Raw genomic sequence first — 26,226 nt, 5'->3', positions numbered from 1 at the left:
TAGCTAACACAGTTTTCAATGTTCAGCTGCAAATGCATTAAACACTCTCTAATTTTGTTAGCCAAGTACTGTGCATTTAGTTCGTGCACTTGAACAAACCCAAGAAATCTGCAATAGACACTCATCTGTTCACAGTGACCCTCATCAATTATTATACTATAATCATTGCTACCTGCTTTAATTTCATAAATAATTTGAACAATAATTACTCTGCTAGTAGCTTTGTAGTAGAATAATATCATTTTGTATCATTTGTGATGTATATGTTGCATTTGACAAGCTTTTAATATTTTTGCCTAAGGTTTCATTTTAAATGAAGAGAAGGCTTAGCAGCTCTTTGAAACTGCCTTTGTTTAGTTTGTTACCTCCTTTGTTAGACCTTTTGGTTGTAATTACTTTCGGAATCAGCTTCTCCGTCTGACTCACTAGAGCCACTATTTTGTGCTCTATCTTCGTAATCTTTTAGCTCAGTTTCACGGTGCCCGCGCAATGCAATGTTTTTGTCTTCCGCAAAATATAATGCTTCTAATAACTGAATGGAGGATGTCTCTATTTTTTTGTATTTCTTTGGCGAGTTGATAGTTAATTTTTGTAGTCATCACACCAGTCTTTCTGGAAGAATTCCATTCATGGTATTTAGATAAACATGCTCTGTGGACATTGGAACTTTCCTGTCTTGTCACCATACTTCCTAAATGTTTCCAATCATTGTAACCAGTTTTACCTAACACATCTTCAAGTAATTGGTCCTGTGTAGAAAAACGTCTACAAATAAAGCAAAAAACGAATAATTTTTAATTGAATATTCTATCCAAGGTCATCTTTCGTACTGCAATCTCTGAAATGATCTTTGTTTCCAACTAATGTTGCGGCGTGGAAAAATTACTACTAGGCTGTTTCGGTACATTGTCACAACTTAAACTCCAATCAAGAAAGACAACATGGCTATCTACCATTTGTGTTTTAGAGGTACAAGGCAGATCAAATTTAATTTTTTACTCTTTTGTTGCTCAAATTTTTCAGAAATGCTACTCAGTTCAGGCATGCCATCGTCAGATTATATGTCTATTTGAACTGATGAATTATAATTATTAGAGAACTTTTCTTTTACGCAAATATGTATCCATATGAATTGGTTGTGGCACATATATAAATAAATTCCACAATTCTGAACTCCTAAAAATGTTCACTTTCACTAACACTAGTTGTAAGTTTTCACTGATCTTTTATTTTATATTATTTACAATTTAGGGTCTTTATAACTCCTTTAAGTTTAGTTTATCTTCAGCCACAATGAAAACTTAGCAGTTCACAAGAGGCTTATAACAAAATAAATGTTTAACCTGTATAGGTTAAAACCGTTGTCTCGAGTTTCTCTGAATATAAACAAAACAAAACCCGTTTTACGATAATACTTCCTGTTGATTACCTCATGTTCTTAAACATCTGGGTGGGCCCGGGCCCAACCGGCCCACCCGCCAAAGCCGCCACTGCAACCAGCGGGTTAAGATAATATGCGTCATACCAGGTCAGTCGCGTAGCCATGACCATTTGTCACACTGCCCAGGCTAATGCAAACATTAAACTAATTTAAACTAACAAACATTGTATACACATGTGCCCTTGTATGGATAATGGGTGATGCTGGACTGGTTCGTATTCCATTCTAGGAAAATGTTATCTAACATTGGAGTTGGTTTGTTATTTTGCCAGTGAACTGGAAAAAACTTGACTAATCATTAGTGTTTTAGACATTTAAAGGAATTATAAAACATAATATATTGGATTCATCCAATCAATAAAAGAAGGTTCTTCTCTGTTGCATTTTATATACTCTGTGTTTAATACTTAAGAGACTGAGATGTATTTAATGCATAGCCATCATTCTAGATTATAGTAAAACTTTCTACCGTCTTAGCCATGACCATGTTCGATCAAAACTAACTTCTCTTGGAATACAAGGAGAGGCACATAACTGGTTTAGAAGTTATCTCACTGGACGAAGACAGATGACAGACGTGAAGTATATAAATGGAGGGCTGACATGTCAAGCAACATGAGAGGTCAGAACCATCTCCCGAGGAGTATGCAAGGATCAGTTCTCGGGTTAGTCCTTTACATCCTATACGCTAATGACCTCGCATACAGATTAAACTTCAGCGGAAAATTGATGTATGCATACACCAGTGTTCTCATGTAAAGCAAAAAAAAAAAAAAAAAAAAACAAAAAAACAAGACCTTGAAATAGCTACCTATACTACTGTCAATATGTCAGTACAATATCATCATGGTCAATACCTTATTGTAAATTAGAGCAAAACAAAGCAGCTAATTCTGGGAGGACATGGAGACCTAACTGGAAGACTTGTCTGAAATAGAAGAGAGCACCTCCACAAAATATCTTGGTGGTTTTAATTTGACTCTCTGGTATGGATACATTTAGACTTCTTATGCAAAAAGCTCAGTTCAGGACTAAGTGTAATCCGTAGAATGAACCATATCATTGATGCTGTAACAGCTAAAACTGCATACAATGCCCTACATGAGTCTCGTTTGCGATATGGAATTGTAGTCTGGGGAGGCATGACAAGAGGCAATCTACAGAGGGTACTTGTCTATCAAAAAATAGCTATCTGCATCCTTACAAAACTTCAAGGAAGAGAATCATGCAGAGAGGCCTTTTAGGAACTGAAGATTCTCACCATTGTCAACCTCAACATCCTGGAAACTGTCAGGTATATACATCTCAAATTTCTTGAGCCAATCTTAACTGGTGTCCACCATCACAACTACAATACATGTCATACCCTAAACTATTGCCTTCCAATACATCATCGTTTATCCACAAAAAGGAAGCCGACATATGCAGAAGCAAAGATATGGAATACCCTTCCAGAAGAGGTGAAGAAAACAGAACGACACCAGTATGGATGTCGATTGAGGGATTGGCTTCAAGAACACCCTTTCTACACCCTCAATAAATACCTTGAAACAACTGATAGCTAGCATATGATATTTACTTACTTACATAACCTATGTATTACAAAAATAAACTTCAAACAAAGAACCTATGTATTAACGTACTTACTATTCTCTAAGAATATGTAATGAAGAAAAAGAAGAAAACATTTTAAATGTAAAAGTGACAAATATATTTTTATTAATTTTGTGCTCAAAAACGGCTCTATAGGAGGGAAACGCACATGAAATGTATAAATACAGCTGAAATATTATATGTAGCATATTAAAAATATTGTTTTTCATTTTAAATGTTTCAATCTTCTTCTTCTAAGGAGCAGCCTACTGCCATGCACTTAAGCCTCAAGTGCCTTTTGAAAACACCGGAAGTGTACTGTGAGGCCTACAGTTTCAGCAGTTCTACAAACTGCTATAAACAACCGACCAAGTTCTGGGAAATTCACCACCTTTCTTCGGACTACCAATTATTGTATAGTACTCCCTTGGTATTGGAGAGCAATCAAAAAGCAGGTATTCATTAGTTTTCTCCTATTCATCATACAATTTACAGAGTGAATCCTCCAAAAAAATATCGACTCTACGAAGATGTTTCATCAGGTCTCATAATAAGACCCAAAAACTGAGAAGACAGTGATCTATTTAAGGCAAAGATCAGATGCGGATTTAAGTCCCCAAGACTCACTTGTTTACATTGCATCAAGGACCACTTTCATCTCACAACAACCCTTTCCAGACCGGGTCCCCAGTTCAGATGTTTCAACCTACTTAAGTTTAAAACTGGTTTAATTTTACGATAAAACAATTTATTAATTCAACTTTAGTTTTAATAAATTGTGTTTATAAATTAATTGCAGTACAGATGCATAGCTATTTTATTTTGTTTATATAAACATACTATTTTTGTTGTTTAGACATACTATTTTAATTTGTGCTTTGTATTTGTATGATATGTATTATTTCATTTAGAGAGAGAATGATGACCTGGGGCAATCTGCTAACCCTTCTCATTACTGTGGTCATACATCTGATGCTCAATACATCTTCATCTATTCTTAATTCTAAGGCTTACATGACCGTTGCCATAACTAACATCAAAGTCTATTTTTTCAGAGGGAAAGAGATGATTGCCCCCCATGGATCTTTGCCCCTCCTTTACTTATATTTGTTCTATTTATATATCCTCTTTAACATCTATTCTATTTATATACATCTTCATCTATTCTTAATTCTAAGGCTTACATGACCGTTGCCATAACCAACATCAAAGTCTATTTTTTTCTGAGGGAAAGAGATGATTGCCCCCCATGGATCTTTGCCCCTCCTTTACTTATATTTGTTCTATTTATATATCCTCTTTACTCTGATCTAGGAGAGATGCCACCCTTTAGCATAAGGAGAGATTTTTGATTGTTTTAATCCTGAGGCCCTACTCCAATTAAAGTATCTTGTCCTCTTTTCCCAATCTTTTACAGGAGCTTTGCTGTAAGAGAAAGTTCTCCTGCAACCCGGCTTTGGCCCAACCATAAAGGAGTCCGCTCCCTTTTTGGTGAGGGTATCTGCCTTTTCATAACCATGAATGCCCTCATGGCCATACACCCAACTAAGTTTTACTATATTTTTCTTAGCCAGTTCTACCAGAGCATTCTTGCATTTCTAGACTGCTTTTAAATCAAACGAACAGGTATCAAGTACCTTCATTGCAAACTGGCCGTCAGAAAGTATTAAGTATTTTATACATGTTGGTTAACATTTCGTCCTCAGGACATTCCTGGGTTATTTTCATGTGATCTTCTCAGGATGTAGTCATTAGTACCTTTGTACCTAGAAGCTTCATTGCGCTTAGAGCGGCTGTCCTCATCACCTCCTGCCCCAGAGGATTGTATCCCAGGACCAGGGTTGGACAGAAGCTTATCGCTCCTGTGATGCTTACGCAAGCTAGCCTTTGAAGACTCTGTAACCTCTTGGCAGCTGTTTTTTGTTCTACTATTGGCCACCACACATCAAAGTCTTCTGGTTCATACAGTGTCAAAACATTACTTACGCAATTAAATTCTTGAGATGTTTTGGTCTCCCTTTGGAGTCATCTACGGTCAACAGATATCCAACCGAAATTGCAGTGTAGCCCCGAGGTCTACACAAGTGAGCATTCAGAATTTAGTAAATTATCACTTCCAAAATTTTTTCTTTTTAACAAAGCCTAGCATTTCTTTAGGGTATTTGTACAACAAAATAAAGGTAATTGATTTAAAATTGGTTCAACCATTTAGGCGTATTGTGACATTCTAAATACAGTGGTAGACAGCAGTTGTTATATTTGTTGTTTTAATTTTTAATTTCTAAATTATGTTGGATTATAATTCTTAGCATAGTACTTATTCTTATTGCATATTTAATAATAATAGGATTTTACCAGCTATTATTTGGTATTGAAATTTGTGATTAATAGATATGAACATTTTAATGTTCAGTCGTTCTCTCTGGCCTTTCGGACCATACATCCCAACTGGCCACACTACATCTGACAGCAGGAAAATATAGCAGAACTGTAACTGAGAGAAAACGCATTTTTAACAAGAAAATCATGACTCTCATAAAAGGATTACGCTCAAAACACACGAGTGGAATAGCATATACAATACGGAAGATGCAAATCAAGCATATACAAATTTCCACCTCATCATACAAACCGTCCTAAACAGCAGCTGCCCAGTCAAAAGTGTAGGAATCACTCGCCGAAAGAAAACAACTTGCTGGGATGATGAATGCACTACCTTAAAAAATTTGTATATAGAAGCCTTAAACAAGGAACTTTGTACTGGAAAACCTGAAGACAAAGCTGAATCAGCACGGAGAAAAAAGGAATATGACATGAAGCTCAAGACGCTAAAAAAACAACAAACATCAGACCACATCTCTCAGGCCGACAATAAATCAAAAGCATTGTGGCAAATAATAAACAACGAAAGAAAAAACAACAGGCCAAATCTAAGTAAATGGCAAATTGTCACAGACGGGGAAGTACTGCAAGATCCCAAAAAAGTAGTAAACACCTTCAACTCCTTCTTTGCCACAGTCGCAGAAAGGACGCTAAAACCAAACAACCTAAACAATGGGCTACTAAATATCTACAAACCACCCAACATGACAAATAGCAACCTAAATCTACGACCAGCAACAGAGACTGACGTTATAAAAGCCATAAACTCCCTAAAACCCAAAACATCCTAGGGTATAGACGAGATCTCGGCTAAACTCATCAAAACCTGCAAACATGAACTCACTAAACCCTTGACTGCTCTAATAAATAAATCGCTTCAACAAGGAATATTCCCCACTATGCTAAAAATAGCCAAGGTCTACCCGAAACATAAAAGTGGATCAACGAATGACTTAATGAACTACAGACCGATCTCCCTGATATAAACCTTTTCAAAAATCTACGAGAAAATTGTCTTAGATAGGCTATTATCCTACCTAGAACAAAACAATCTAATGACCAACCAGCAACATTGATTCCTAAAGGGACGGTCAACAACTACTGCTCTAATACAGTTAACGGAGTACATCATTGACCAACTCGACAACGGACATGCAGTCACTAGCCTGGTTCTTGACTTCAGTAAGGCATTCGATTGCCTTAACCATGACCAACTCCTTAACAAAATGAAGTCCCTAGGGATAAATGGGAAGACGGGAGAATGGTTCCATAGTTACCTAAGTGTCAGAAAGCAAATAGTTGAAATTGAGCATGAAGAACAAAACAAGCGAAAAAAATTCTATTCGGACATGACAAGCATTGCCAGAGGAGTACCACAAGGTTCAGTACTGGGGCCGGTACTGTTTCTCCTCCTAACAAACGATTTTCCAGACTACCTAAAGGAATACTGTGAATCAACAATGTATGCAGATGACACAGTCCTCACCATAGCAAATAAATCCATTCAAACCCTGAAAAGAATTACTGACACTGCTTTTAGTTACACAAAACAATATTGCCTAAGAAATGACCTTACCCTTAGTGAGAAAAAAACAATACAGCTAATTTTCACCACAAAAAACAAAGAATTAACTCTACCAATCCCTGGAACTGCAGCTCAGGATACAGTCAAATACCTGGGCATTACAATGGATTCAAAGCTCACATGGAAAGCACACATAGAATTACTTTTTAAAAAACTCTCTTCAAGCACTTATGTAATAAGAATGGTAAAACACACAAGCAATCTGGAAACGGCAAAGATAGCCTATTACGCACTATTTGAATCTCATCTCAGGTACGAAATTGTGACCTGGGGCGGAACATCTGCTACCAACCTGTAAAGAATCCTAAAACTTCAAAAAAGGGCAATAAGATGTCTAGCAGGCCTAAACTACCTCGAAAGCTGTCGTGATGCCTTCAAGGAACTCAAGATCCTGACGGTCCCAGCGCTCTACATGCAAGAGGCAATCATGCATGCTGTTCTCACCAATCAAACCCGACAAAGAGATATACACAACCAAAATACACGCCATGCTTCAGATTTTGCTCTGCCGCCTCACCATCTAACACTCTTTACAAGCAAGCCTTCCTATAAGGGAGCCTTGCTCTACAATCAACTACCAGTCCACCCCAGAGAAAAACCAGAACGCCACCTCAAGAAACATCTCACAGACTGGCTCCAGGAGCGACCTTTCTACTTTATTCAAGAATTTTTAAATCCTGTAACTCTCAACTATTAACATTCTTTAACTATCTCATGTATTGACGCATTGTACTGTTGTCTTTGAATATGTGAAATAAAGAAAATTGTCTATTGTCTAATGCATTCCTTTAGTTTTATTTAGACATTTCCCCATTGTATAACATATGTAATCTATTAAGATTAAAACAAATTTAAACAAAATTTTATTAAGTAAAAAATACAACAAAATTTTTAGATATTTTGGGTTTTAATTTTTTTTATCAATTACGTAAGTTATATAATTGGTATATGATATGTAACAAGTATGCTGACAGTAAAGTTCAGGGTCGGAGTTGTAGTTATAACATGATGTAGTTGGTGATCGGTAAGGGCCTGTGACCAGTGTGTAGTCTCAGGTCAGATCTCAAGATTGAGTGACCCAGTTAGAACCATTCAACAGAATTCACTGATGTGCTACACTGTAAATTGTACTCCTAGGCCTTGCCATAGGATTACACTGCAACTAGCGTTCCAGTGAGATCTTTTTTTATGTTTTATGTGTTTAAAAAGATTTGCTCACTGTTAATCTGTCTATGTTGATGTCAACCATTAAGATGTGTTGTTTAACCTCAGTTTGATTTGGGGTAAGTATGTCGACTAGGATATCAACAGCTAGTTTGGCTTGTCCTGGTAGACGAAAAACACCAAGTACATAAAAAGTTTTACTCTTGATATTAAATTTTGCAACATACCAATTCGATGTTTTAGTTGGATGCGTCAATTGCTCCCACTATAAGGATAGCTCATTCTTGTACATAGATCACAACTCCCCCATTTTGTGATTTTCTCCACTATAAGATGTTACTAAGTTGCATCCACTGATCCTGGTAAAATTTTCTTTGCTTAATCCATGCTCAGTGAGTATTAGTATTGTAGGTTTCAGATTGTCCATTAGATGGTTTATTCTCTTTTTTTTATGATAAGCCTTGAACATTTTGATGGAATATAGTTATAGAAGTTGTTTCATCTTGTTTAGTGGGGAGTTCCAAAATATTTTGATTTTTTTTGCTTTTTTGTAGTTTGTTTGAGTCTTTCTTGGATGTTGAGTTTCCAAAAAGGGAGCTGTATCATCTGAAGAAACGTTAGTGAGTTTTGCCTCAGGCAAGTATTGAGTTGATCTTCCTGGGCTGTTAGATGGTCTTCACCTACGGTTATGGCTGGAGGCAAAATTTGGGTTGTGATGACTGACATATCTAGTGTAATTTGCACAGGCATGGATTCAGCTTCCTCCACATCTTCCAGAGTAGAGACACTGTTGGTCTGAAATGTATGGAATTGAGTCGAAGAAGTGTTTTTATCTTGTTCCTTTTGTGACTTGATACGTAAACTTGTCTCTTTCAGAAATGGTTTGATCATGGTGCACCTTCAATATTTTGGATCTCAGGTTTCTTCTTCACTCAGGCATTTTTGACTGGAGCACAACAGAACTATGCCAGAAAGTATCGCATACCAATTGATCTACTAACTTTTGACTATGAAGTAAGTAAAACATTTCATTCTACTCATTTTAATATTTTCATTTCTTATTGTTGTCATTAAATAACAATATTGTGATTTGTAAATACACACTAAAAATATAGATTACTAATTATTTGAATGTAGAAGATTGAGATTAAAAATTTTATATATATATATATATATATATATATATATAAATCAGAGCGCTTACTTTTTCTGATTCAATTATTTTGTATTTGGCTGTATCTGTCACATATGCGTTTAAATAAGCAAACTAACATATGATCGGAAGACCTGTGGTGTAATGGTAGCACATTCACCCGGCAAGTGAGAGATCCGGGTTCGACTCCCGGCGGAGCAAGTACTTTTTGTGATTCAATGTTTATTGAAATTGAATAAGGCTATTGCCCTATATACAATTATATATATATATATTATAGCTATACTATAAAAACATTTTGTTTTTAACTCTTGCTGTAAGACATATCTTCTTAAAAAATAAAAATATCTTCTTGCACTATTTGGAAATAATTTGATTAACACAGGCTCCATTGAATTTAATTGAATCTTTATTAAAACAGTTGAAAATTCAGTTTTTTTTGTGTAAGCCACTACATATCAGCCAATAATAAAACAATTAATAATAACAAACTTAAGACTGTTTAACTTAAAATAACATAGTCATATACATTGTATAATGCGAAAGATGCTTCTATTACAAAAGATAATCAGAGGAGACGCTAGTTAGCTATTGGCCACACATATGAGGCTCCGCTTTTAATGTGGGGCTAAATTTTAAAACTGTGTGTTAAATTCATAATTGTTTGATTTGAAAAAATACATTTTAGTCTCTTGATGCCAACAAATTGTTATAAATACGATAATCTGTTAATACTGTTTATAATTTATATTCAGAATAGATTTACCATGAGAAACTCTATGTTTTATATAAATTATAAACAATTAGTATTAATGGATAATTTTATTTTTAACAATTTATTACTATTGAGACACTAAAATATAGGTTTCTCAAGTGAAACACTTATGGATTGAAGACAAGTTCCTGTTTATAATGTGGTTTTTAAACTTAGCTGCATGTTTAAAGCGGAGCCTTAGATGTGCGGCCAACTGCTAACTAATGTGCCCTCATTTTCACTGTTCCTGCCACAGTCTTGCCATTGTAACATCAAAGTTGATTCATTCAGGTGATGAAGGAAGAGCGATTGTCTATAGCTCCTGTAGATGGTGTTTTTGTCTATGGCTTGTTCCTTGATGGTGCCCGATGGAATAGAGAAAAACATCATCTCGACGAATCTCTTCCAAAAGTCCTGTACGACGTTGTGCCTTACGTAAGTACATACTGCTTAAACTTAATAATTTTTATTTATCCCTTTGTAAAAAACAATTGTAGCTACTGTATTCTAAATCAGATTTACAGTATTGGCAGGAGTAAAACATGTGCATAAGTGTAAAATTGTAGGTCTGAATGAAAATTTTGTGGTATGAATGTAAGAAATTTTAGATTAAAATTTGTGATGTTTGCTATACAATGTAATATTGTCACTGCAATAAAACTGATTTGATTTATGTTAAAATTATGTTATATTGGTCTTTATATTGATTGTATGCATATTGAAACTATTGATGCTATCTGTGCACGTTTAAGCATGTGAAGTTTAAGCTTCTGTTTAAAACCAAATACTTTTTTGAGATATTGAAACACCTGGCAGGTTTATTGTTATTGTAATGATGAATATATGCATTAAACATGTTGATAGTGGTACATCCGTTTTTTGATTACGGTGTTATGTGTTCTTGCAATCAAAGATACTATCTTTTAATGAAAGGTGGGTTCTCCTCTGTATTTGCAATAAAAAAAAGGGTCTTCTAAAAAGAATACATGGAAGTAATTGGTAAATTCAGTATGAGAGGAGTCTGTATGACCATTTCATCCATAACAGAAGAAAACATTTGGCACATGTGTTTCATTCCTGAGTGACCATAGACCCTTGCCAAGTCATTTCCCTCTCTCTCGCTGTATAACAGGATATTAATTTATATACTACAGTGGAGGAGACATAATCATCATCCAGACTTTGCATTAGTTAAACATCCAAACTGTTGTGTATGATACTTATCATGTTGAAACAACTTGATATTTTACTAGGTTCATCATTACAATCTGATGATACTCTTAGCTTTCTGCCCTGTATGTGTTAAATATGTTAGTTTCTAACTTATCGTACATATGTTTGCAGATGTGGATTAAACCTCTGAAGCGTGAGGAACTATTGCCGAAGTCGGTATATATACCTCTGTCCACTGTACAAGAACGGCAGAACGCAGGGGGATTCTGTCGACCACCGGACACTCAACCAACTTTGTAGTGGCCATGCTGCTAGCAACAATCCATCCCCAGGAGCATTGGGTCATGAGAGGAGTTGCCCTATTGTGCCAACTATCTCAATAAAATTATTTTTCCAAATTGTCCTTTTTTTATTTCTTGAATTATTAAATTAAAAGTCCCAAATTATTTGTCAATATTTATTTTAATAACTATATATTGTGACCATGAAGTTAGTGCAAGACATTAAAAAGTCTTTAAGATCAAATTGCAATAAACCAATTGCAAAAAATCAATAAATAAAAAATAAAAGAATTAATACAAAAATTTAAAAAAATGTCTTTTTTCATTTAAAAAAATTAATTGAAAATCAATTAATTGTTTGTCCTTCAATTCTCATAGGACAAACAAGTAACGATATAATGCTTTTAGGAAAATTACTATATGCTATAATGCTATAATAAATTCACATAGTACATTCTAACAGTGTATGTAGAACAAAAATTGTATAAGAGTTTGAATTAAATTGAAAATGCATAATTTAAATAGGTAGTGAATCTTAGACATAAATTTCTTTTAGATCGAAATGTAGTAATCAATTAAAATATTAGTAACCATTGATTTTACCAATGTATAGATTCAGGAGAGCCAGTGACCAAGGCATCAGACTTTGGGTCTGAGTTAGGGATAGTGTAGATTTAAATCCTGCCTGTAACTGTATCACTTTTTATCAGTGTTGTTGACTTTATCATGTACCCTTCATTCTGTTTACAAGAGTGCATGCCAGTGATCAATGAGTAAAATACATATGCTCACTGAATGTATTACATGTATTGGACCTTCACTTCTTGGCAAGCTTTCTTACATTTTAACTACTTCATTTTCAAGGTTGTAAACATTGAGATTTAAAACAAAGATATGATCTTCATTCAAAAAACACAATATTAAAATTTATATAATAAATAATGATGAGCTCCTAAGTTTTTATCCATTAGAAAAAATCTAAACAATGAACAAGAAAAACTAAAGGACTTGAACCTGGGTGTTGGTGCTTCAGAATACTTCTAGTGTAACCCATATTGCATGAAGGTCTTATAGAGGATCCAGAATCTTCTCTTCTCTAGGTCTTCTCCATTACTAGTTTATATTTTACAAGCCCAGACTCTTTTTTTCTCTTTTCTTTCTCCCTGCATGCTGTGGTATTGTTTTGTCTTAGATCTTAGAGCGAATGCACTAGGTCATTACAAAGAATAAGAACATGTTCTCAGAATTAAAGAACAGAGTACTGATGTGTGATGCAGTTGACTACTTACAATGACAATAGAGTGCATCGCAGAAAGTAATCTTACCTATACATATACTGTACCTAAAGTCAAATTTTGTAGACCGCTTGGATAATCTGGTTAGTGTTACTCTTTCATTTATGTTTGAAAAGGTTGTAATGAGTGATATTGGTCAGTAATTTGATGTTTGAGTCGGAGAGTGTTGCTTGAACATTTGGTAAACGTTGCCAACTTTAATGCTGACGGAAAATTCCAGTGATCAGATTTTTTCCAGATACAGGATGATCAGTTTAATTTGTCTTTGCAGGTTTTTAAATACTTTGATGAAATGCTATCATATCCAGATGATGTTTTTGGCTTAAGGTGATTTATAGCTAAAGAGGCTATAAAGTGGTTATGCTTCCAGACTGTTTGTTAGATGAATGGAGTGAATGTAGGAATATTAGAGTTGTCTATTCGAGTCACCATAATCTTATCAGTAAACTATCTATTTTGCTCTTCTGTGTCATCAGCTGGTTGACATAAAAGAGAATATTAAAACAACTACGTAAGAAATAGAATATTGACACACATAAATCGATAACTATTTTAAACATGAGATTGGTATAACAACCCGATAATTAATTTCTTTCCCAAGATCCAGTTATATTGTAACGAGGGTTCATTTCCCTTATTCATGAAACTCATAACTCCAATCCAAAGTTATATACTCCTTTAAATACATACTTGGAAATGAGTATCTCAAGTTTGAAATAATTGAAGAAGAATAGATTATTAAATGGCAGGCTGAAGTTGTTCTAAGTCTAAAAACTAAGCTCTAGTTATTTAAAATAATTCTTATTATTTAAATTAATTCTTGGTATCTTGAGAGCATAAACGGTAAAAATGTCTGTGGCTAAAGTTTGGGGCAATGTGTCTACATACAAAAGTAGATGGGAAGATTAAATTTGTCATAACATTACATACATAAATCCAATCTTTTTTTTCACTCAACAATTGAAGAATAGCATGATTTTTAATAGTTTTGTCAATGTTTAAATTCGTATTCTGAAAAATTAATATTTTGTTTAAAATATACAATTTTTTTGTATTATTGAAACATATGTCTAATTTGTTTGCCACATTTACAACCAGTAACCTAATCTATCTTTGGACCTAATTTTTTTAAGGATAGTTCAATCCCCTCTAAGCCTTACTGTGACAATCCACAAGGCCCACGGTCCTGTGGGAGAATCTTATCAAACAGAATAAGAGGAAGAGTCAATACAGTACAATGTTGATGATACTGATCAAAAGTGCAACAGTCACAGACAGGATTTGAACCTGTGCTATTGCTAATTCAGATCCAAAGCCTGACTTCTTAGAACGCTCGGCCATCGGCACTCGTGGGGGGGGTGGGGGGGGGGGGGGGTGGGGGGGGGGGGGGGTGGGGGGGGGGGGGGGTGGGGGGGGGGGGGGGTGGGGGGGGGGGGGGGTGGGGGGGGGGGACAGGAGTATTATGTTTTTAATCTTTTTTAGATTTTTAAAGGAACAAAGATTGAACAAAATAAATTGCTAGTTTTTCATGAAAGATACAACAGGACTCTAATTTTTGTAATTTTATGAACTATATCAATAAGAAAGGGGCAAATAATCACACTTTAGGTTATTTTAATTTTTAATACTAACTTAAATAGTTGAAATACTGACCAACACTCACATACAGTACGTTCAATCTAGTTTTCATCACTTTATTGATCAAGTGGTTCTGCGAATATTTTTTTATTTTGCTATGCAGATTAGTAATTTACTCCCCTCCCAACAAAGAGTAAAGTAGGATAAATTGCTTTGCCTTAACACAGAGCTATTTTGGTGTATTTCTTGATAAATTCGCCACCGCTCAAAATATAATATACAAGGGCTCAATAGATTATCGTTAGGGAAACTCAAATAATTATTCCAGTAAATGTTAATCATTAAAAATGTGAAGTTGTATATAGTCATTCTCAATCATCATCATCCGACGTTTTCCGTTATCAGCGGCGGTCCGTCGTACACAGCCTCGCTCCACTTTTGTGTCTGTCCATTCCAGGTCTCCTCTTCCTCCACCTGTATTTTCCTGTAGTCCTCTTCTCTCTATGTCTTTTCCACCACTTTGGTCCTTGCCCATCTTCCTCTCGGCTCTTCACTCTTTGGTCTTCTTGCCTCTTTTCCTCCTTCTCCAGATGCCTAATTCTAGGCATTCTATGTGAATCTTCCCATCGCTCTTTCACATGCCCCATCCACTGTATTACTTTCTTGCTTCTTCTTTCCATTGTCTCTCCTTGCAGTGAATACTTACCTTCATAAGTTGATTATAGTAATATTAATAATTATTTTTGGACAAGCCATCAATTTATGTGGAGAACCCAGCATCCCCTAAAAGGTCATCCTCTTTATGCCTTTCACATTTAAACTCTATTTATTTTCATTCTTGTATTCAGTTTATTTGATAAGCCATTAATTCATGATAATATTATGTGGCTTCTATATGTTACAGGACCGGTTCATGGCTTGGTTTACTGCAAACCTCCCAGCATATGAGATATCTCCTGTATGTGGAATTCAATCAGCAATGTTGGCTGCTTGCAATGTATCATTGTTACCTTCTTCTTTGTTATTCTTCTTCGATGTTGTGTTGGAAAATTCAATTACTTTTTGATATCAACATACATGTTTTATTAATGTATATAGAGTTATTACGTTTATAAAATAAAAATAAATTAAGATTTTTTGCATTACCTTTTTGTGTATTACCTGAGTGGTTTAACATTTGAGTTATAAAAGTTTTACAGATTTGCTGCAAATTCTAACAAACCATTATAATTTAATGGTTAGCCTAAAACTCCAAAAACCGCTATAATTTTGTAAAGGAAAACACCGTCATTTTTGAGCACAACGTTATATAGATACATATTAATTGTCTGCAGTTGTAAAAACATCAGTGTAATACAATGAGCGAGTATATCTAATTTTTAAACTTAGGAACTAGGATATGAACTAAATCTCCAGTCACAAAATAAAAAATCCAAAACCCCTAAGTCTCTTATGTTATTAAGCCTTACTTTAAAGGAAGTTCACGATATGGAGTTTCTTGTCTGACTGGCCAACACACACAGCACAGGGGGGGATTAGGATTTTGGTCCATCCACTATGTGAACTTCCAGTATCCCTGTAAATATAAACTTTAAGAAAGTCAGCATCAGTAGTCGGTAGGAAAAATGCCATAATAAAATGTAATTAGAAACAAATTTCCTCCTCTTAGCAGCAATATGCTAAAAAATGTGTCCTTGGCACACAGAAGGACTAAGATAAAACAGCAAAATGGATAATAAAGAAACTCTTCATTTGTGCCAATCTATGTAACGTGAATGGATTTGCATTCCGAAGTGCCCAACTTGAATAACAGGCAAAAAAGATTTTTAAAACTATCTCTTCTGTGTACAAACAGGAAAAGGAAGTATATTCATTTGGTTGCTCACCATCTTGAATTATAAGATTGCGTGAATAAAGTAATTGAGTAAACCATGCAGGAAGCCGTTTCTTGATCCCTTCAATTATCTTGTGGGCTTTTGTGAGCAGAAAACTCATTGTGCATATGGCTTCTAGTAAGTGGCTTCTAGGTTTTCTGTTTAGTGGCATAATACATAGTGTATCAGATATTGAGGGTGCTTCCATCGGGTTGTATATACTTCTATGAAGGACATTGATGAAGAGAATTTTTTTTATTCCTCCACCCCAGGATATTGTTAAACTAACAGATGTAGCTCTTTTAATACAGTCGATTCAAGTTCAGAAGGGGGGAAAGCTCAAAGAGGTAACATGTTAATAGTATAGGCTCTGAAAATAAAGGGCCTACATGAAAGGAGTTAGTAAACCCTTTTCTGGACCCTTCTGTAGAAAAAAAACATACAAGATAAAGAGGTTAAAGCTAAAGATAGTAGTATTTACTGCTAGAACGATTCTACTGCTTATGCTCAGAGGCACAATACAAAGGTACAACATAAACCGACACCTATCGAACCTTCAAGTTGTTTATCAAGTCAACTGGTCAAGAAGTAACGATTTAGGATTAATACAGTCCAAAAACAAACATTAGTAAACCATTACCTTTTCTTAGTTAGATCAACCTATTTCGGAAGTTACTAGCATAACAAAATTATAATATTGCCAAATATCTAAATAATTATTATAGAGAGCAGGCTGTAATTCCTCATTTAATAAAAATATATATATCCAAAGGCAAACAAGACTAGTGTGCTTTTTAAAAAAGTTCTCTTCAGAGAAAAAAATAAAAGGGACATAAAAATTAATCGGTTCTTCTCTCTATTCATTTCATTCGTTCGTTTATTTTTTCATTTTTTTTTCTGATTTTTAATACATCTCATTTTACACAGAATTCACAGATTTTTCTACAGACGGGCAGCTTTAATGGTGGCTGATAAAGCAGATCAAATTACAGCAGCAAAGAAGCTTCAGAGGATAGTGTTAATGTTAATAAGGTATATTTATTTGTACACAACAAATACACCTTACCTACTACATTTAAGTTAACTAATGGAGAATGGGCTAATTAAACATGCAGCTAGTAAATGGGATATAAAACAATATAATACTAATATTAAAATATATATAAAATTGTTTTATAATATAGCAAAATAATACTATGTACCTACTGTTAAAATCATTAATATAAGGCAACTTTAATAACAAGCTCCAAGTGCTCTGATAACAATAAGATTAAATTTAGAAAAATTAGATAATATAACAAACTAAAAAACCAAAATCTAGACTAAAAATGGTGTGGAAAAACATAACAGCACACCCTAACACGTAACAGAAAATGTATTGAATTTTGAAAACAAATAACTAGGTTATAATAATTTACCAGGTAATAAATAATATACATAATAATCATAACAACATAATATTTACTATTATATGAATAATTAATACAGTTTGTCAGGAGGACAAACTACCTTCCAAATAATAATATTATAGTAAGCTAATATGTTTTTAGAAGGCAGTCAAGGAGAGGAACCAAAAAAAATCAACTTTAGGGACATACCGCATTACCAGTTCTCAATAGTCTAGGCATAGTACTGTGGTTAGTGGGAGTTTTGTGTAGGATGGTGATGCTTGCAGAAAAGCTGACAGGATCCACGAGGAACATGAAGACTAATGTGGCGTTAGAATCTCCGTACAGTCGATGAGACCATTCACTAATTTTTGCAAGAAAATCATGTTTATTAATATCCTTCAGGATGCAAGGGTGGGTAGTTAAAGACTGCGTTAAATTTCTTGCACATTCAACATCCCTGTACTTGAAGCCCAAGTTTGATGCCGGACTATCCTGAGAAAACCGCCTCCGCACTGAATTTAGAATAGAGGCTTGTTGGTAGAGGACCAGACCACCGTAGAGAACTCCAAGATAGGCTGAACAAGTTCAACATAGAGAGCTTTAAATGATGCAATGGAGAAGTTCTGCTGACAGGTGTGACTGATGAGCCCAAGTATTCTTTCAGATTTTGTATGGAGTTTATGTGCTTCTGTTCAGCTGTGGCACTGAAGGCTGCTCTGGGATATATCATCTGGGGCAGAGGGTGAATAAGGCAGCTGGAAGGAACAAAGTGGTCTTTGTCAGGTATCTTGGAAATTATATAGGATGTGTAATGGTCAAGAAAGGTTCTGATAGCAATTAGTAGGGCTGAGTTGTGAGTTTCCTTTTTATACAGCAGATATGTTACTGTAGTAAATTACTAACAATAGAGGGTCAAATATGAGTTTTTTTTAATAATTTCATCATGTGACAGAATCTCAAAAATGTTTGTCTTTAATCTAAAGACGAGACCCCTAGACATAAGTAAGAAGGACTTGGCATGCTAATATGACAGAGACATCTTCAAAAATCTAAACTGTCTTTTTAGGACTAAGTGCAGGGTCTTTGATCCATCAATGAGAGAAAACAGTAAGTAAGGCAGCAATTATTCCCTCCTGGTCCTGAAAGGTTCTCCTGTTGTCAGCTATGAAAATATTTGGCCCTTCAGAGAAATAAATGAGATAACATTTTTCAGTGAATCAAATTTTTACCCAACTATTAATAGCATATACAACAGCTACGATCAAGTAGCTGAGAAGAGAGTTCATTTATAGCTCAAGTCTAGACGTGGTTGGAAGATCTTGTAAAGGTTTGATTGAATTTTAAAACAATCTCATTAACATCTGTCTGCATTTTACATATAAAGTGAATTTATTACTTGGTAATAAGTGCCACTGAAGGGACATTTTACGTTGTTTCTTATAGATTTAGTGCATGCATTGGTCTAAGGAAAAGAAAACATTCATGACGCATCACATGAAGAGCACTCATAAGTGGTATTCTTTTGCCATGTAGTGGTCTTGGTTATGTGAAATGCACATATAGGAGTTAGGTCTTTAGAGTTTTTCTCTTGTGGACGAATGCTCAGATAGTAGGTGAGGAAATATTATGTCAGGAGATGTGAAGGCCCACAAGCCGTGAGACAATTAGCAAACAACTGTTACAATGAGGTTCAGTTGAAAGTTCATGATATATGAATACATTAGAATTAGTTACTTAATTAATTTTTGTAAATAAGATAACCATTCTTGCTATTTTATTGAACGAGATTATCACATGTCAGTCTACGGTCCTCACATTTTTTTACACTTGCCATTGCATGCTTGTTCACAGTAGTAACCGTGGTTACATTATGCTTATCACACCATAACTTCACTTTGTTCCAATTTTTTAAAGGCGTGGAAATGTTTTTCAAATTAGCATCCAAAGTATCACATGCTCCTATATTTTGATCATATAACCGTTAAATTTTATATGGATTGGAATACCAATTATCCATAATCTGTGTGCTTTTTACAGAAAAATTACCTTTAGGACACATTTTATCACTTTTTATAAAATCCCATCATTCTCAATATTTGTGACTCTTCTATATAAGTCTAAAAACATTTAGTTTTCACAGTCACATTGGCCAAATATTTTTAACAATAACTGTTTCTGTTTGTTTGGACATATATTGCTTAAAGGAAAGTCTCCCCTTCCAAAGCATGAGGCTTTTTGACTAAACGAAATTTGGTATGGCTAAACCAGTAATCAGTACTTCTTGCAATTTCATATCCCAGTTAGAATTTTCGTAATTAGAATTTTATATTATCACTAGCGGGCCCGGCGCGCTTTGCTGCGCATTTCAATAATTTTTTGCAAAAGTTGCCCGCGGCTTCGCACGCAATTTCCCGTTGAAAACAGTACACTATATTCACTTATTCTTTTTCTATCACATTCTAAACATTGCTGAGATAATTGATAGTCGTTCCATCGTGAGCCTCTTGGCGTATTATGAAGGTATGTACCATATTCCCTGCCTCTATCTAGCTGTTACCCAACGGCTCTTTCGCACGCAAATCTTAAGAACCGAGGAAGTCCTTATATTACTTAGTAAATTTTTTTTTTTTACTATAATAAATTTTAGATTAAATTAGTTATATCTCCGATGCCACGATTGAGCTTGCTTTGTTGTCTCGATCGAGAGAGAGAATATGTACACACGGAAGTTTTGAGAACCATACTTCTGTCAAAAAAAAAACAACTAAGGTTGATTTTATAACATTCTTTATATTTGTAGCCAACGTAAGATAGTAATTATGATATCTGCATTACTCTTCTGATCAAGCATGAGCATGGTTTATATTAAATAATATTGCAGTTAAAGGTGAATTTTTACGTCAAATTGTGAATTGTATTATCTGGATAGTAAAGTCTATGTTTAACAGTGATAGCAAAAACAGTTTAAACAAAATTTGTCGTTTCTCTTAAGCTTACTCTTATGCTTTAAAACTATAAGTGTAATATATGTTTACAAAGAACAGCTGATTAAAAATTTGAAAAGACGTTAACATATGTTTGCTGCAAATGCATTTCTTATGGGTATTTCTGTAACCAGTGGGGCGGAATCCTGAATCGGGAAAGGGATGGGCATAGCTTATAAACCTTCTCCGTGGAAAAATACATATACGTAACAAATTTTCATCATGATCGGTCCAATAGTTCACGATTCCATAAAGGACAAACATACAAACATTCATTTTTATATATATAGATTCAAGTATCATAACTGTAAATGTGTATCTTGAAAGAATACCTGAGCAAAACTTTGAGTCTCAATGCGGGTCAATATTGACCCATAATGTTTTATTGTATGTACAATAGGCCATCAAGATGGTAGAAGAATAAATTTCATCAGAATTTGTGTCAACCTATTTGCTGAGTTTTGAAACTTTGGGCATTCTGTATATTATTGTTGTTTCTGTGAAATATTTGAAGTTAAAACCATAACTAAATAGCTCAACATGGGTTGATTGCATATAATTTTTATTAATTATTTATCACAATCTTTTAAATAAATGTCTGGCAGATGAAAATTGGATTTTTTTAGATTCTTTTACTTCTGCAGACACAATATTCGACTCCTTCAACAGTTGTTTCATGTTCCACTTAAATGTTTGCTGTCCCTTAGGAAAATAAAAACAAAAGGTAAAGTTCAGAAGAATTCTTGGATAACACCTGGAATTCTGATTTCTAGAAATAAATTAAAATTCTATAATGAAATATTCAGGAACACTAATGATTATAGATTCAAATCCTTCTATAGAAATTACAAAAGAATTTATAAAAAAGTAATAACTGCTGCAAAATCATACGAAATAAACAATAAACTAAAACAGTCATCTAACTTTTCTAAGACAGCTTGGAACATTATAAAAAACTCAACAAATAAAGCATCTTCAAAATCCATTCAGCTTGATGCTGATGGGATAAAATTAACCGATCCAAATGCAATAGCTTTGGAATTTAATAAATTTTTCTCCTCAGTGGCTGGTTCTCTTGATGCTGACCGTGAATTGGAACTGGATACAGTCACCACACATACCCCTGCGTTCATTCTATGGTTCTGACTCCTGTGTGTGAGGACGAAGTGCGACGTATTGTAAGAAGTTTTTTCAGCTAAAACTTCCAATGACATAAATGGCATATCAATGTGGCTTATAAAACAATGTTATCAGCAACATATTAAGCCCATTGACAAAAATCATAAATGTTTCTTTTGAAACTGGCACATTCCCATCCGCACTCCAATTGGCAAAAGTCGTACCTGTTTTCAAAAAAGGCGATCCAAAGTTAGCGGGATAACTATCGACCAATTTCAATTTTACCTGTTTTTAGCAAAATTTTTGAAAAACTGTTCCTGGACCGACTTCTTAATTTTCTTGACAAACACAAAATTTTGTCTGATCTACAATTTGGTTTCAGACCAGGAAGATCAACTTTTGGAGCAATCACCCAACTTGTAGACTTTATTGTGGAAGGCTTTGAGACACACCAAAGAACGCTCAGTGTCTTTCTTGAATCTCTCAAAAGCGTTTGATACTGTTAATCATGGTATATTGCTACACAAGCTGGAAGGCTGTGGTGTACGAGGGACAGCACACCAGTGGCTCCACTCATACTTGAGCAGTAGAAGTCAATGTGTTCAGGTCCAGAATGCAGTATCAAGTACTATTAGAATATACCAAGGAGTCCCACAGGGATCAATCTTGGGTCCTGTCCTTTTCTTGATTTATGTGAATAATATCCATGCGTCAGCCTTATATGGGAAAATCATTCAATACGCAGATGACACGACTCTCTGTTTCCGGGCTGATTCTCTAACTACATTGGAGATTCAAACCTTCATTGATCTTAACTCCTGCATTCAAAATTTTCTGGTAAATAATCTCAAAACTAATCATGAAAAGACAAATTACATCAACTTCTGTTTACGTGGGTTGAATACTTATGAAACCCCAACAGTAATGATGGATAACATTGTTCTGGAAGAAACTGATTCTGCTAAATTTCTAGGAATACACCCTAGATAAAGGGTTAACCTGGAAAGTTCACATTGAAAGTGTATGTGCTAAATTGGCAACTGGAATTTTTGTCCTTCGCAATTTATCAAAGTTTTGTACGTCTGATGTCTTAATGATGGCTTACTATGGATTAATATTTCCATACCTGTCGTACGGAATTTCTCTGTGGGGCAGTTGTGCCATATCAAACTTGGAAAGAGTATTCAGACTGCAGAAAAAAAAAGCTGTTCGAATCATCGCAAAATTGAACAACAGAGAGTCATGTCGAAGTGCCTTCAGGGAGCTCAACTTGCTAACTCTACCCAGCTTGTATATTTTAGAGACTTCATTTTACTGTCGATTTCAGTGTATATTGACGCAGGGCAGTGATATACACAAATACGAGACAAGAGCTCGGGGGCGCTTTCGAGCCCGACAGCATAGAACAGCAGCATTTGAACGCCTCCCTTCTCAAGCTGGGATCAAATTCATTAACAATCTCCCTGAAACACTAAATTTAGAAAACAAATCCAAAAAAATTTAAAACCCAATTAAAACACTACCTGGTGTCTTGTGCTTTTTTACTCAGTTGGCGAGTTTATGGAGCACACTTGGGATTGATATTCGCGGCAGTGTTGCAATCCTGGGGGTTGATCCCACGAATTATGATTTGTATGTGTATGAATGTGTCCCTGCGTGCAACTGTATGGAAGTCGAGTGAATGGGGATTTAGTTTTTTAAGATAAATACCGTAAAAAATTGGTAATTATTGACTATTGTCAATACAATGTAATAATGTAATTACCGCAATAATAATATATATCTATTTCTATTCTATTCTCCATTTTTTTGTTTTAAGATGACATCTATGAAGGTTCAGTGGGAAATTTTTATCAATAAGGGAGAGCCCCAATAATTTACTAAAAATCTACAGCATTCAGAGTTGTATTCTTGCATTTATATCTGAAAATTTGACATGGTCTTGCTGCATTTGCAATTTTGGAATTTTTACAATATTGAGTTTTATCACTAAAATTAGTACAAGCCCATTATATTTAAAACCATTTTTCTAAATCTATGAGCGAAATTAACAATTTCTGATTTAATATGTTGTCCTCGGTTACATTTTACTAGGGATGTAGTATCATCTGCATACAATATCAAATTATTTTTAACACTTATAAGGCAGATCATTTATAAAAATAATAAATAATAAAGGACCCAAAATAGAACCTTGTGGTATCACCACTACTAATAAGTTTGCCCATGATGATGTATGTTTTATGCCTTTATTGTAGAAATATTCTTTGCTTCCCTATCAGTAAAGGAATGATTGGAACCATTCCAAAGGCCTTACCTAAGATTCCATAAAATTTTAAGTTTACTTACAACAAATGCGTGATTTACCACAGTCAAAGGCCTTGGATAGGTCACAGAAATACCACATATCCAGCGACCCATCCAAGGGCCTCTAGATTTTGAGAATCATTTCAGATGCTGCCTCAATAGTGCCAGTGGCCAGAGCGAAAGACATACGAATTTTACAGAGGAAACCATTACAGAGGGGGATATGTACTGAATTGCTATCTCATATGTACGCATATTGACTTTTGATATGCCTAGGTAATAATTTTGACTGGCCTGTAGTTTGTATTAGGTTCTTGCTTTCCCCTTTTTTTAAAACTGGTATTACATCTGCATAATTAAGTGTATTACATCTGCTACCGCACATGAAATAGTGGTTAATAATTTAAAGCCAGAGGTTTGTGAATGTAAAACGCAGAAGCCATGCATCACACTGTACTGGGATCACATCCCACGCAACGGATTTTGTCTCCTCAGACTCATTATTACTCAATGTGACTTCTTGTGGCACTAACATATTTAAAGACAAATGAGGCTTGCTTTAGAACAATTAAAGTTACTTAGAAAGTTGAATCGCAGAGTTGATCTGTGGGGTTTTCACTATTTTATAAGTAGTATTTTTTAACAATAATATTTGAGGTGATGAGCAATGTGCTTAGTTTCCCTACACAAATTTCATCTTTTATTTTGAGTCTTGTTTTTTAGTCGTACTAATACCTAATATCTGACTTCACTACATCCACACTCCACAGCTTTACTTTTGTTTTTGGAATCACTGGATATATTTACAATGATACATTCTTTTAGCAGCAGTACAAAACTTTTTTTTAAAATGTGTTTGTAATTTTTTAACATACTGAAATAAAATTTACTCAATGCTAAGATTTAGCTTTATTATGTATTTCCCGTTTTTTTACTTGTGCCTCGATATTTAACACCATTTTAATCCATCTCTTTGTTCTTTAAAATATTTTAGATCCACATTTAGCTTTGACCATTTTATAAAAGGGAAAGAAGATTCAAAACATGTCTTAAAACTGCTAAAAAAAACCTAAAAAAAAAAAATTCTCCTGCACATGGCTTAATTGACAAACAATCCAGATGTATTACTAATACAGTCAACCATCACCATCAATATTCAGAGCTGTAAATATCCTTTTTTCTAGTGGAACCTTTTTTGTGCTGTAAAATCATTCTTTACAATCAACTGATCAATCACTGAGATAAACCTTAGCTCAATAATTAATAGTTTACTTTGCTTACACTATTATTGTAATAATGTTTGTCTATATATTACATTAGTTTTATGTTTACTCTAGTTGGCATTAAAATTATTTGTAATACCGCATATGATAAATCAGTAAATTTAAAAAATTTATTTCGTAAAATTGTAATCTCTGCATGGACCAAAAAATATCAAATATAAAGTTAAATGTTATATAAACCTGGTTTCTTTTATGATTTCTCTTTTTAGTGCCTTAAATAGTTTTTTTCAAGTAATCAAAAAGCCATCATTATTGGGACTTATTTGTGTGTTGATATAAATTGAAAATAAAAGTGGCTCTCATTAGGGGATTGCTATACAAACAACTCTCAAAAACGAAATCTTCTTTGAGAGAAACAATCAAATCATTTCTTTCAATAAACTGTGTACCTTTTTTAACTAAAATACAGGAACCTCCTCTAGTACTACTTACCCTAATATAGTGAGAAGCCAATACAAAACATTCAAAAGTATTCAAATTTGATAGCTGAGAGCTGTTTCAACCAGTGCTCATTGAGACTAATGACTTTAATGGGAAATTTATTTACAAAACATTTGTAATTCTGTTAACTTTTTAAAGGACAGAAGACCTTGAACATTGTAATGAAGTAATCAGTTATTTCTATTAACAAAAGTATTTTCTTAATAATGTCTAAGTTATCAATATAATTCTCATAATCATCTACATTGTACATTTTGTCTAAAACCAACTTCAACTCTGTAATACTATTTAAAATAATTTTATTACTATCGCTACTCATCATTTTTGTTTTAAAGGGGGCCAAACATTTAGGTTTAAAGGGGTTGGTTTGATTGACATCACTGACACTAGAGAGCCTATCCGAAGATGTTTGTTTCTCCTTCTCTTCA

General features: G+C 34.4%; 1 protein-coding gene across 1 annotated transcript in view; it reads left to right on the top strand.

The window, feature by feature from the left end:
• The window catches only part of LOC124364921 (dynein axonemal heavy chain 7-like), a 167,109-nt gene extending 155,465 nt beyond the window's left edge, over positions 1–11,644 (top strand). The window contains 5 exon segments of the mRNA XM_046820729.1: positions 9,042–9,179; positions 10,364–10,507; positions 11,417–11,452; positions 11,454–11,489; positions 11,491–11,644. Of these exon segments, the coding sequence (XP_046676685.1) occupies positions 9,042–9,179; positions 10,364–10,507; positions 11,417–11,452; positions 11,454–11,489; positions 11,491–11,628 (492 nt within the window). The 3' untranslated portion in view covers positions 11,629–11,644.
• The last annotated feature ends 14,582 nt before the right edge of the window (positions 11,645–26,226 follow it).

The sequence above is a fragment of the Homalodisca vitripennis genome, chromosome 6 (assembly GCF_021130785.1).
Source record: "Homalodisca vitripennis isolate AUS2020 chromosome 6, UT_GWSS_2.1, whole genome shotgun sequence".
Lineage (NCBI taxonomy): Eukaryota > Metazoa > Arthropoda > Insecta > Hemiptera > Cicadellidae > Homalodisca > Homalodisca vitripennis.
Note: the sequence above shows the minus strand (reverse complement) of the source record. Positions and strands in the feature narration are given on the sequence as shown.